General features: G+C 34.2%; 1 protein-coding gene across 2 annotated transcripts; it reads left to right on the top strand.

Annotated features, from left to right (window-relative positions):
• On the top strand, window positions 1–2,519 carry LOC104596512 (Haloacid dehalogenase-like hydrolase (HAD) superfamily protein). Of its 2 annotated transcripts, none has more exons than XM_010257705.2 (8): window positions 1–249; window positions 343–408; window positions 535–632; window positions 748–785; window positions 934–1,021; window positions 1,152–1,361; window positions 1,456–1,521; window positions 2,182–2,519. In XM_010257705.2, exons 1-8 carry the CDS (start codon window positions 189–191, stop codon window positions 2,353–2,355), a joined length of 801 nt encoding a protein of 266 aa, XP_010256007.1. In that variant the 5' UTR covers window positions 1–188; the 3' UTR covers window positions 2,356–2,519. The 2 variants fall into 2 exon arrangements, with proteins under 2 accessions (XP_010256007.1, XP_088751343.1); XM_088895217.1 differs by lacking the exon at window positions 2,182–2,519 and adding an exon at window positions 2,080–2,153.
• Window positions 2,520–13,127: the final 10,608 nt, after the last annotated feature.

Here is a 13,127-nt window from a genome sequence, read left to right on the forward strand (position 1 = left end):
AGCGTCTCCACGCTCTGAATAATCTATAAATAGAACTTCTCTCAAACACTTTCAAGGGGCTCAGCCTAGAAATTTCTTATTCACAGTGGGTTGCCTGGTTGGTTGGTTCGTCTTCTCCTCCTCCTCCTTCCTACTTTTCTCTTCGGCGAGGCAGTTCGTTCATCTTTTGCTGCTCTTCAATCCTGATAATGGAGCTATGCAGCAATCCTCCTCGAGAATCCACTTCTCCTTTCGATTGCCTTCTTTTCGGTATCTCATCCTCTCCATGATTCATCCTTAATTGCTTGATTCACTGTTCTTCAGTGGATGATTAATTGATTATTTCTGATTTAATAATTGCAGATCTCGACGACACTTTGTACTCGTCGAAGGTGGGAATCGGTGAAGCGTGCAAGAGAAACATAGAAGGTAAATGCATAAAACACATAGAATATAACCAGTTTCCAGCTAAAATGAGTCGCTAAACTTAATTTCAGAAATTAAAGAATCAATAAAGGCCTGATCAGTGATCGTTCATCATTGAACCATATACAGAGTTCCTTGTGAAGAAATGCGGATTTCCAGAGGACAAAGCATCCAGTTTACGAGTTGAGCTTTTTAAAACTTACGGGAGCTCCCTTGCTGGCTTGAGAGTAACTACTTTTAACTAATCATTCAAAAGAAAATCATTTAAATTGTTTTTTTCTGCATTTTTCATTTTCTGTATGCCTATTTTTCTGGTAAATTAATTTCTCTATTGCATTGCAGGCTTTAGGCTATGATATCGACACCGATGACTATCACGGGTGAGAAACCTAAAAGACTGCAAAGCTGAACAAATAGTCTCACCTTTTCTTAATTTCTCTCCACTGAAGAAGAGAATTAATTTCGACAAGTCTAATTTGTTAAGAGGTTTGGTGTTGCGTTACTGATATCCATATTTTTTCTTACTAGTTTCGTGCACGGAAGGTTGCCTTATGAGACCATTAAACCAAATCCTCAACTACGAAATCTTTTGCGGACCATCAACCAAAGAAAGATAGTAAGATTAAAAATATTCAAGTGCCTCTTGTAAATCTCAATTTTCAAGTTTACAATTCGACTTCAATTTCCTGTTAATATTAGATATTAAGCAGTCTCCGTCTTCTCTTTAATTATTATTATTTTTGCAGATTTTTACCAATTCGGATAGGAACCACGCGATTAAAGTGTTGGACAGGCTAGGATTACAAGACTGCTTCGATCAAATAATCTGTTTCGAGACTCTTAACCCAAACCTTTCGAAATCCAGTCGTCCCGACGAGTTTCCCGTTGTTTTGAAGCCATCCATCAACGCCATGAAAATCGCAATCGATGTTGCACAAGTAGATCCCTGTCGTACGGTACGCCACCTCATTTTTTGCATTTGAGACTTATTTTATATTTGCGTGATATTTTTTTATCCTGAAACGCGTATTGTTTGGCAATCTTTCCCAGCTATTTCTCGACGACAACGAACGGAATATTGCCGCCGGGAAAGTCGTGGGACTCCGCACTGTCTTGGTAAATTTTCAACTCTTTTCTGCGTGTGTGGGGGCGTGCGCCTTACGCGGCTTTGTCTCCTCTGTGAAAGACTGGGATACTGGATAGTCATAGGCTTCACGGAGGAGGAAAAGCCTCATATCGGACGGTGGATAAAAAAGCCACGCCGCCGCTTATACGGACTGTACGATCGCATTAGGAATTCTACGTGAACTGAACTCAAAATCTCAAATTGCCCCTAACAACACAAACCTAAACTAGTTCTCAGAGCCACCTATCAGAATTCAGAACTTCAAAAGCGAGATTCTGGTTTGTGAAACTTCGTGCGACACATCCAGTTTGCGTTGATAAAGGAATCAGCGTGGTCAGTCATAAGTCCTAATCACATGATACAGAGATTGTGTTCTGTATCAGTATCCTGTATTTCTATGATAGATCGCGTACACATCATTGGGTTTACGCCTCCAAAGCTAAGGATCGAAGATCCAGTTGTTTGGGAATTGGGATCTTTGATATATATATATATATATTTGTTCTTGCTGTTATGCATTTACAATTTAGGCTATGTTTGTTTTGTAGGGAGCTTTTCCCTACCTTTTCCTTCAATCCAAACATAACCTTAAAGTTTATTAATAAGTAGTTAACAATTCAACTAATGGCATTGATATCCTGGTCGTGAAGATTGGGAAGCAAGTAAAAAGCAAAGAAGCTGGTTATGTGGCGGAGAGCGTAGTCCATCTGCCGCAAGTGGTTCCAGAAATATGGTTCAGTCGAACGGACGGTAAAGATCAAAAGATCAGCAGCAGCGGGAGCGAGATGGATTCGGTTCTCAAAGCGACGACTGTTGGTGCATAGCTGAAGTTTAGTTTATAGCCCACGACCCTGTACATATCGGATCGTATAATCCGATTATTCTGTGGCTCTTGTGTACTTGTGGAAAAGATCGAATGATCATGCATGTAAATGGGTTGTACAAATAATGACAATTCAAAAAAAATGTAGAAAATAAATTCCACGTACACCTCACGCATGGCTGGTTGGGAACGACGTAGCCTTTAGTTGTTGGCCTATTGGGTCGGTTAGTTGGTTGATTGTTATGCCTGTCTGATAAAGATGCACACCAACCAACAGCTACCTATCAGAAGTTTCCAGAGACCACAACGATCTCACAGGCACATTTCATCATGTATCGAAAATATCTTTCATAATTAAGTATTATTTTTCATGGAAGATGTTTCCAATACACAGAAGGGGTATGTCTGAAAGGTCGGAATGAGGTGTGATCTGTGAAAAGCAGATCCACCAATTCAAGTTTCTATTACTTGATGTTACTCTAAGCACTCTGATTAATTTTAGTCAAATTAAGTGAAGGTCTTGGTCCCCCCAAAGCACTAATTAAGGACCATTACATCATTGTCTGCTTTTACAAAAACAAAACAAAGATGCTGTATATAATTTTACTTAGTTCATGATGTAAATGAATAAGCAAACAAGTTTATTGACCTTGATGAGATGAGATGGAGGAAAATATATATTCAAAGACAGAAGAATATTGATTGATATGAACTATTAATTAGATGTAGACGGTAGTGTTAGTAGTAAGGTTTTGTTATGGGCTTAATGGTGCAGAAAGCGGGGATACAATTGGATGTTCACTTCCATTTTAGTGCAAAACGAGTCATTCATAATTTCATATGGGAAAACCGCTTTCCGGTGACGTGTCATTCTTTTTGTGTGTGCGTGTCTCTCTCTCAATGGCCGTCACGAAGTGGATTATGGGTAAGGGAAAGATTGAAAAGGGATAATAATTAAATGATATACTACACCTGCATGAACATTGAATTATATGGTCTCCAACTCCAACCCTTCTGCTGAAACAACTCACTATTTTCAACTGTAATAATGACATGGAACCATGCTCGCATGTATCGTAAGTGGAGCCCTAATAATATCAATATCTCCATGGTATAATTGATTATTTTAATTTTTATATTCTAATATTAACTATTCGTGGAAAATCCGCTTGTTTTATTTTATTTATGCTGAATGTCAGATCTGAAAAATCTTCTAACATGTACGATTCAAGCATTCAGCCATATCATCTAACAAAAATCAGACCGTTCTTATCCTACTACCTTTAGTACTCAAGTCTAAATCTATTGGGAACCAGCTATGGTAGATCGATCTCCTCTCTCTGGGGGTGGACGAATGGGCATTCTTGAGCTATTTATAGAGAGGTAGGCGTGTTGGGAGAGCGAGATGTTTTCATACCGAAGATCCCAAGATCCCAAGTTCTAACAACACATTTGTAATTGTTCTTAAGTTCTTGAAAATTATTATATAGCAATTTCATGCAAAGTTAATAGTAGTTTTGCCTTTTATGGTACAATGTCAAAATTTGACTGAGAAACCACACATAGCGTGAATCAATTGCTATCAAATCGGATTTATCCAAGAGATTTAGGGGGCATTCTTTTTCTGGATTTTGAAAGGGGGAAGTTGGTCAATGGGATTCTGATTCCTATTGACCAAAAAACCCATATTATTTTTTCAGATTTATGTGGGGGATAGGGAAAGTTTATTTACCTGGGTATCACTTACCCGGGTAAGTGATACCCATCTCCTAGGTGGGTAAATAACTTTCCCACTTGGGGGGAAAGTTGCCAACACTTGAATGGGACAAAAATATCCCTTTTAATATTGTATTTTTATGGCTAAAACGGTCATTGCCTTAGGTGCCGTTTGGTTACACTTTTAGTGGTCTGAATTTGAAAATGCTACTTTTCATACCTCACCCCTTGTTTGGTTATACCTCTTAAATTGGGTCTGAAATTGATTTTCAGATCTGAAAATCATAGACCTTGGGCTGACTCTTAACGCGCTCAAACACGTTTAGAGCCGGCCCAATGTCCAAAATATCCTTACAATTTTTCATAAAGGACTCGAGTTACCCCTAATACCCCCAAACCCAGAAAACCTAAACATTCGACCTCTCTTTCTCTCTATCTCTCTCTCTGTCTCTCTCTCTCTCCGCCCTATCTTCCTGCCACCACCACTGCAATTGCAATGGCTCTCTCTCTCTCCCCATGTCTTCTCTCTCTCTCGCTCTCTCGCTCTCTCCCTTTCTCTCGCTCTCTGTCTCTCTCTCTCTCTTCGCGCTGTCTTCCCGCCACCGCTGCTACAAATTGCAGCTGTGACTCTCTCTCTCTTCGCCTTGTATTCCCGCCATTGCAGTTGCAACTTGTAGTGGCGACTCTCTCTCCCCCTGTCTTTTCTCGCTCTCTCTCTCTCTCTCTCTCTCTCTCTCCCTTCCCTGTCTTCCCACCACCGCCACCGCCACCGCCACCACCGTTGCAACAAGCAATAGTGGTGGTTTGGTGAATAATAATAATGCTTTTATTAATTATTAATTACAAATTATTTTTATTAATTATTTTAATATATTTATTAAATCTTAATTATTTTTATTAAATTTACTTGTTTTATTTATTATTTATTAATTATTTTTAATAACTAGTAATTTTTAATTATTTCATTAATTTTTATTTGTGTAAATTATTAATTATTTTAGTATTTTTATAATCATAATTATTTTTTAAATTCTAATTCGTTTCATTTATTAATTAGTAGTTATTAATTTACTATTTTTATTTGTATTGTTTCAATTTTATTTTGAGGTTGAAAAATAATTTTTATGAGATAATGTAAATTGAATTCAATACTTCCAAATTGTATATTTTAGGGGTAAAATAGTAAAATCAGTAAATTTCAGATGTCAAAGGGTTGATCCAACACAAACAAACTTATGGATTTAGATCCTCTAAAAAGTAGAAAAGCAACTATGCATCTTTTCATATTTTAGACACATTTAATATCTTTTTAACTTTTCAAATCTAAATTTTCAGATTTATCAAATGCCACTTTACTTACATGGGAAATAAAAGAACATGGGTAAATGTAATTACTTGGATAAGTCTTTCCTGTGAAACACTTATTTGGGTAAATGCATTTACCCGGGTAAGTAACTCACCGAAAAGCGAATGGACCTTAATGTCATAGGGTGTCTTGTCCTTTTTCTACTTGCCACAATGTGAGGATGATTTGTTGAGTGTAAGAGTGTCAATGGACCGGACCCCATCCAGTCCAAAATCAATTTGGACGGATTGGACAAACCAAGAAGACATATTGGATTGGACCACTCAGATCTAAAATATTTATTAGATTGGACTGGACCTGGTTCATCCGTAATTAATTTATATTGGATGCAGTTGGATTAAACTAATATCCAGTCCATTGATCTAAGATAAGAATATAGGTGTCAACGAATCGGGTTTGGGTTGAAATCAATCTAACTTAAAACGAATTTGAACAGATTGGACAGTCCGAACATTAAATTGGACTAATCCAAAATATTCATCGGATTGGATTGGAATGGACTTGGTCTATTTGTAATGGGCTCACATTGGACTAAATCCAATCCAATTGACACCCCTAATTGAGTGCCTTCACACGTCACTCGAAAAGAAGAGAAGAGAAGAGAAATCAGGCCATAAAAGGGCCTCTATGAAATGAAGAGATAAGAAAGTGATTCCTTAGTGAGAGAGACACGGCCAACCCCTACTCTAAGTCCAAGTCTCCCCAAATGTGTTCCATCCACCTTCATTTATAAAGTGAGGAGAAAATGAAATTAAATAATACTTTTAAAATAAAATGTGATGTCATGATCGTAATGAGTTTTTAGAAGAGTAAGAAATAGATAAAAGATCATTTCAGCACATGTTTTCATACAACATCTAATGTATGTCCCATTGTGGGTTACACACTACCCATGGGTCGTATCAACCTTCTAAGGCACCACAAATACTCTATAAAAACCATTATTTTATTTTATGATTGGTTAATGGCATCTTGCCATGTCAGCCCTACCGTTCATTTACTTTTCACCATATGCACCGATCTTTGGGGCATGTTTCCCTGACCTTCAAAGTCCAAACCACTTTTCTCACGTAAAAAGATAAACGAACCTTGTTAGAAAGAATAAAGCATCCACCCTTAGGCTTATTGGATAACTAGGTCTAGATTATATATATCTATGATGTGTGGACCTATGCGGACCAGGTCTATGGCATATGAGCCCAAGTCACTAGGTTGAATTAAACCCATAGGCTGAAGGCTTCAAGTCAAGGTGTGTCTCTAAGTCGAACATTCCATGTCGCGCCCAGGCCCCAGGTCGAATTAAATCTCTAGAAACACAGTGCTAGGCCTAGATAAGTATAAATGTCATGAACTATTGAATTATGAGGGTTTATGCAAGTTCCCTTTTGTCTACTGTGTCAAAAACATCCCCGGGGATACTTCCAAAAAACTCTACAGCACATGCTGTGTATTGGGAACATCTCTTGATGATAGTACCAGTCCCGATGATGACATCATAGGGAGATGTTCCCAATACACGAAGGGGATGTGCTGTGGGGCGGAGATATGATCTCGAGTCTTAGTGCTATAAAGGCATTTCCCATATTCGTTCAAGAGTCATCTAGAACTAAAATACCAGAGTTCTAGCACAACTAGGATTTTTCCCTAAAAGTCTAATACAACTAGGAGCTTTATGATATTCATCCCAACTTTACCATTAGACTTAGGGTTAAAGACTTAAACCTCCCTTCACATTTCTCATAAAAATACTGAAACCTCCCTTCTGTTTTGAAATTGGACTAAGACCTCCCTTATTGGGTGATATCATTGGACAGAAACCTCCCCTCCTCTAACAAATCTGTTTGTGATCCACTTGCACATGATATCATGCACATGTAAAATTTTATAAAAATCGAATTTTGCCTTTATCCAAAACTGAAACCCCAATGTAATTTGGCTATCTCTTATGACCAGAAAAAATCCCTTTCTATTACTCCTTATTTAGTATTTGTGTTGTGTTTTGTTTTAAATTATTTTGTTAGTGATAATCTTTGTTTTCCTCACGAGTCAAGATATGTATGAAAAAAAAGCATCTATACTAGCTTCAACTAAAGGAGATTCTATAAAATATGGTCTTGGAAGAAAGATTGGTCATGATGCCTCTTTGAAACAGAATAAAACAACCACAAGCATTGTCAATCCACTTTATAACTGATGAGTTATCAAGAAGTAGCGGATGTACTTTCTCTCCCGTTTTAGAAATCTGTTGGGTTTTCATTGGATGGTTTGAGAACTTCCTCCATTAAATAAATGAGTAGGTGTTCAAACCTGGGAAGTTGAAAATTAGGACTGCTCTTGTAATTAATTAAAACTTACAAGTTTGTTTAGTCTTTTCAAGAGAGGTGCCTTTAAAATGACTGTCCTTTGAAAATTAAGCAGGATTTGTAGAGAATGGTAGATAGCTTGCAAGGGAGAATTTCGCAAGGCATCCTGTCCTATTTCTTCCCTGAGTTTATGGTTTATATAGTTTTATTTGAAAATTTAAAGAGTGATGAAGGGTAAATTTCTTCTAACAGGTGAGGTTTAAGTCCTATAAAATATTGGGGGGAAGCTACAAGTATTTATCACAAACCTCAGGGGAGGTTTAGTCTTTTACCCTTAAACTTGTATAGAGTTCTAATCAAATCGATATTCCTCTATCAGTCCTAGTCAAACTAGGATCCCTTGTTGAAGTCTTAATTCAAATCATCTTCTTGGAAATTTCACCCTCTTCATGTTTGGAGGTTGTAGTTTCCATGTTGAACATTCATAGAATTATAGAATTACTAGCGGTGACCCGTGCGATGCACGAGATTTATTAAGCGAAAGATAAATAATAGAAATGGTCTTTTATTAAAATATCCCTTATAGTTCCATGAATTTACTAAAATCTATCCTATACTTAAAATTTTACTCAAATAGCACTTATAATTTGCAATAGATTTAATCAATCTTCCATTAGATGACAATGGAAAATGACAGTGTTGACCCTAATGTTCATTTAAATAAATTTAATAAAAAAATAAAAATAAAAGTATCACTTTTGCCCTTTATAAGACATGTGCAACCACTCTATTGGCTATATTTGGTTAATTTTGTTTTCTGTACAAAACGAAAGTGTTAAGGGTATTATTGATTTAAAAAATCATGGGCCTAATGGCAAAACAAACACTCCTTAGTGAAATGTTGATTAAGTAAATAAGTTGTAAAATATATAGGATGTTTTAATAAAATGAAAACTATAAGGTAGGTTTAAGTAAATATGTAAAAGTATAAGATGTGTTCTAGTAAATGACCCTAATAGAACCATAAGAGTATACAATTGTTTTATATTTTCAACATTTTAAATAATTAATAATTACTCATATTTTATATACTACTTTTAATAAATTTTTTCATAATACAAAAATAACAATAATTAATTTTAGTTAGGTTTATTCATCAAACTGATGAAACCAACCAACCCGATCAACTCAACCCGAGTTGGTCGGTTTCCTAGTATTTTAGGTCGGTTTTGGTTAAAAAATTTCCCAATTCGATCAAGTTTGATCAATTTCACTTTGGTCATTTGCAAACCAACCAAAACCGAATGATATGTATGCATATTAATATTTTATATTTTAAACATAATTTTTAATATGGGACAGTGGGAAATTTCCCATATTTCTTAGTCTAAAATGTTTTATATTATAAATCTAATTTTAAATTTATTTTTTAATAATTGCATTATAATTTTTAAGTTTAAATCTTTGATTCGATTGACCAAAACAAAAAATCGACCCAAACCAATACAACTTGAGTGGGTCAGTTTTCACAAAAGATTAGTCGATTTTAGCTAACCAACTACCCAACCTGACCAGGTCAATTTGCTTGGCCAAATAGTCTCCGACCAAACCGAACCAATTCATTAACACACATAATTTCAGTTAAATTAATAGTCTCATCTCTGATAAAGAACAATAGTTTAATCTCCAATAATTATTAAAAATTTATAGCAAAAATACACAATTATTGAAAATATATTGATAATGAAAAAAATACAATAAGTACAAAAAAGATATTAACTTAGTCAATAAATAGTATAATCTCAAATAATAGTTTAATCTCTAATAAATATTAATCAATAAGTTATAACAAAAATACAATAAGTACAATGAATTAAATTTAAAAATTTCACTAATAGTAGTTTAATGTCCAATAATTATTAAAAGTTTTCTATTAAATAACAAAACAAAATAAATTTATACATAATCATTGAAAATACATTTATCATAAAAACAATAAATAAATACTAAAATAAAATAAATATTATTTTTAGTATATACAATTTTATAATAAATACAAATTAAGATTTTAAAATTATTATGATAAATATTAATTTTTTTAAAGTTATTTTCTCAAATTATTACTTGATATAAGTGAAATTAGTTATTTACAATATTATATAAAAATATTAAATTATTATTAATTTCAATATTATGTTATAATTATTTTTCTACTTTTTAGAAATTTTATAAATTTATTACATAATTTCTTTATTTTAACTATTTAAAATCTAGTTATGTTAAATATCTAGTTATTTAAATATTTAAATCAATTATAAAATATTAATTTTTTTTGTTTTTTGAATTTTATTTATTTAAAGCTATTACATATTATTAAATATTTTAAAAGCATTTAAATTGATGATCTGGAAAAACATAATTTAAATTGTTAGTACAAAATTTCGTGATATATTTTGTAAAAATACAAAATTATTTATTAGATAATTTCGTTATTTTAACTATTTAAAATATAGTTATGATAAATATTTAGTTATTTAAATATTTAAATAATCTATAAAATATTTAAAATTTTTTGGTTATTTGAATTTTATTTATTTAAAGCTATTACATATTATTAAATATTTGAAAATCATTTAAATTGATAATCCAGAAAAAAACATAATTTAAATTGTTAGTACATAATTTCGTGATCTATTTTGTAAAAATCTAAAGTTATTTTTTTGTGTTTTAATAAATATTTTAAACTTATTATATAATTTTGTTAGAATATTTAAATAATTCTTAATTTTTTTTTAATTCAATGTAGGGGAGAGGATAAATAAGAATTAGAGATATTTTAGATGAAAAAATCTCTACTAAATTAGAGATAATTGTGAAGATAAATTGGAATTAGAGATAATTTAGAAGATAAATAGAAATTAGAGATAATTCTGGAGAAAGTGGGAGAAGTAGTTTAGGATAAATTTTAGGAGAAGAGATTATTTAGGTTATTGAGAAAGTGCATCTCATTGGTTGTTGCAAAAATGACATGAAATAAAAAAACAAAAAATTTAAGAAAGAGAAAAAATTTCTTGACAGCTTTGAGTATGCCAATCACAATGTCCACATTTAGAATTACTTGTGAATATATGTTTATAGATTCTAAATCACGTAACACGTGGTGTTTGCCAATCACAATGTCCACATTTAGAATTACTTGTGAATATATATTTATAGTTTCTCAATCACCTAACACATGGAGTATGCCAATCACAATGTCCACATTTAGAATTACTTGTGAATCATATTGATAAATAAAATTTGTTTTGACATGTAAACAACAAGAAACTCAAAGCAAACTTTTTTAACTAAACATATACGAATATTTGGTTGCGTTTGAAAATGGTGTAAATGCCAGTTCGGTGGAGAATAAATCAGCCTCCCACAAAATCCCACCCCACGGCACATCCTACCATGTATTGGGAACATCTTCCAATGATGATATCAGAAAGCGAGAATGTGCTGTGGGACGTTGTGGAGGCCAATCTAGTGGGGGCTGATTTTATTTGAAGTCAGTTCTGCGTATTATTACACCCCATACCCTTAATATCGAAGTAAATTTGAAATCTTGTTAGAATTTACTTCGATCTTCGGGTGAAAATCTACTTCGATTTTAACGATGTAAATATTCACGCCCATTTCCATCGATGGAAATAGGTGAAAAGTTTACCTTCATCTTCAACCTACGACGACAGCGAAGGAGGCAATGAACTCCCTCCCTCCCAACTATTCTCTCCTGCCACCGACCTCTTTCCCTCTGGTAATCTCCTCTCTCATCCTCTCACTCTCTTACAACCATCGCTCGTCTCCTCCTTCCTAATCTCGTATCTATCTGCCACCGCCGCTACAACTCTTGGCAGCGGTGGTTCGGTGATCTCTTTCTCTCTCTATCAATCGCTCAATCTATCGTTCGTCGTCCCTCACATCTCAACCTAACCTCGAAGGCGGCGTCAGATAAAGCCAATCTACTCACATTTATTGTATCCTCATCGTCATCCTTTATATGATAGTGATTCTCCTCAGGTTTCCTCTTCATTTTCTCCCTCATATACGACACTGTTGGTCAATTTCTTCATCCCCTGTTTTCCACTCGAGCTACAGCAGCGGTGATTTCCGGTGAGGTATCACCATTTTCTCAAATCCCATTTATACTCTGACATCTACCTCCAAGAACAAACGTTCCGAATGCAGGAATACTCCCCTATTGCAACATCCCACATCAGGCTGATATATAATTCAGAGACGATGACGGGGTTTTGTAGAGCCATTGTCTGTGAAATTTTTGGCCAACGACAAATGCGGTAACATATTCATCGTACCTCTTTCTTTTGTCTTTTATATATTGTTATCCGCTTTGTTTAAGTATCTTTGTGTGGTTGTTGTGAGTGGTTTAAATATCAGAGATAGGCTCTGTTTTGCTAATTTCTGGTTTGATTAAACATGTGGTTTTACTTTCTGGTTCAGTTGCATCGAATAGGACGATTTGGGATTAAGGGAGTTGTATAGTTTAGTCATTCGGGACTGAGATAAGAGGTTTAAAATCTGTTGTGTTATTTGATGCAACTGGGATGGGAGACAGTCGAATGCTTGTTTACATCGTTGTAAGTTTCCAAATGCCGGAAAAAGTGCACTAATGTTTTACATAGTTGCTGCCAAACAAGATGGGAGGAAATCAAACATACAAAAGTAAACCGGTTTGTATTTTTTGAAGCCGGTAGAATGTTAATTTACCCCCTAAAAATTTGCATTTACATCATTTCCAAACACAGCCTTAAGGATTATAATGCTTTTACATGGTTGGAAAACTTCGATTATTTCTTTTTTCTCACTTGGTCCTATATGACTCAGCTTAGTTGCATGGTTCAACCCGAGTCTTGGTTTTTGACAAGTAATCCATATTAAAATATTATAAGTATAATAATGATAAATCAATAAAATAGGAGAGATATGTTAAAGTAATAAACACTAGAAGAAATTTCAGAACTGATGAGAAAATATCATCAAATTGTTCATCTTTTCTAAAATTTCAACTTTCAACATCTTAGAATTCATATTGTTAACACATCAAGTACAAGTTGACTCATTGACTGGGTAAACTCAGAAAACTTGGTTGAAGTCAGCCAAACCGGGTGAACCTACTCTTGGATGATTTTTATCCTCCTGGTTAACCATGACTCTTGACCAGGTAGGCATTTTCTTTTTTTACTTGAATCAGCGAGTCATCTCAGTCAGGTGTAAAAGATTGGGTTCCGATTGGGCCAGGTCTCCCTGCTTACAGAATTAACATTTCTCATTTAATTACACAACTCCCATTACATAATAGGAACCCAAGAGAAAGAACAATCCTAG

Source organism: Nelumbo nucifera, chromosome 1 (assembly GCF_055504915.1).
Source record: "Nelumbo nucifera cultivar China Antique chromosome 1, China Antique-T2T, whole genome shotgun sequence".
In the NCBI taxonomy this organism is placed as follows: Eukaryota; Viridiplantae; Streptophyta; class Magnoliopsida; order Proteales; family Nelumbonaceae; genus Nelumbo; species Nelumbo nucifera.

What these genes read in the sequence shown, in the direction of transcription:
- LOC104596512 (XM_010257705.2), top strand. Translation starts at nt 189, where the DNA reads ATGGAGCTATGCAGCAATCCTCCTCGAGAATCCACTTCTCCTTTCGAT. An exon ending in TTTCGATTGCCTTCTTTTCG is followed by an intron (nt 250 to 342) that starts GTATCTCATCCT and finishes TAATAATTGCAG; the next exon opens with ATCTCGACGACACTTTGTAC. An exon ending in CCATCAACCAAAGAAAGATA is followed by an intron (nt 1,022 to 1,151) that starts GTAAGATTAAAA and finishes TTATTTTTGCAG; the next exon opens with ATTTTTACCAATTCGGATAG.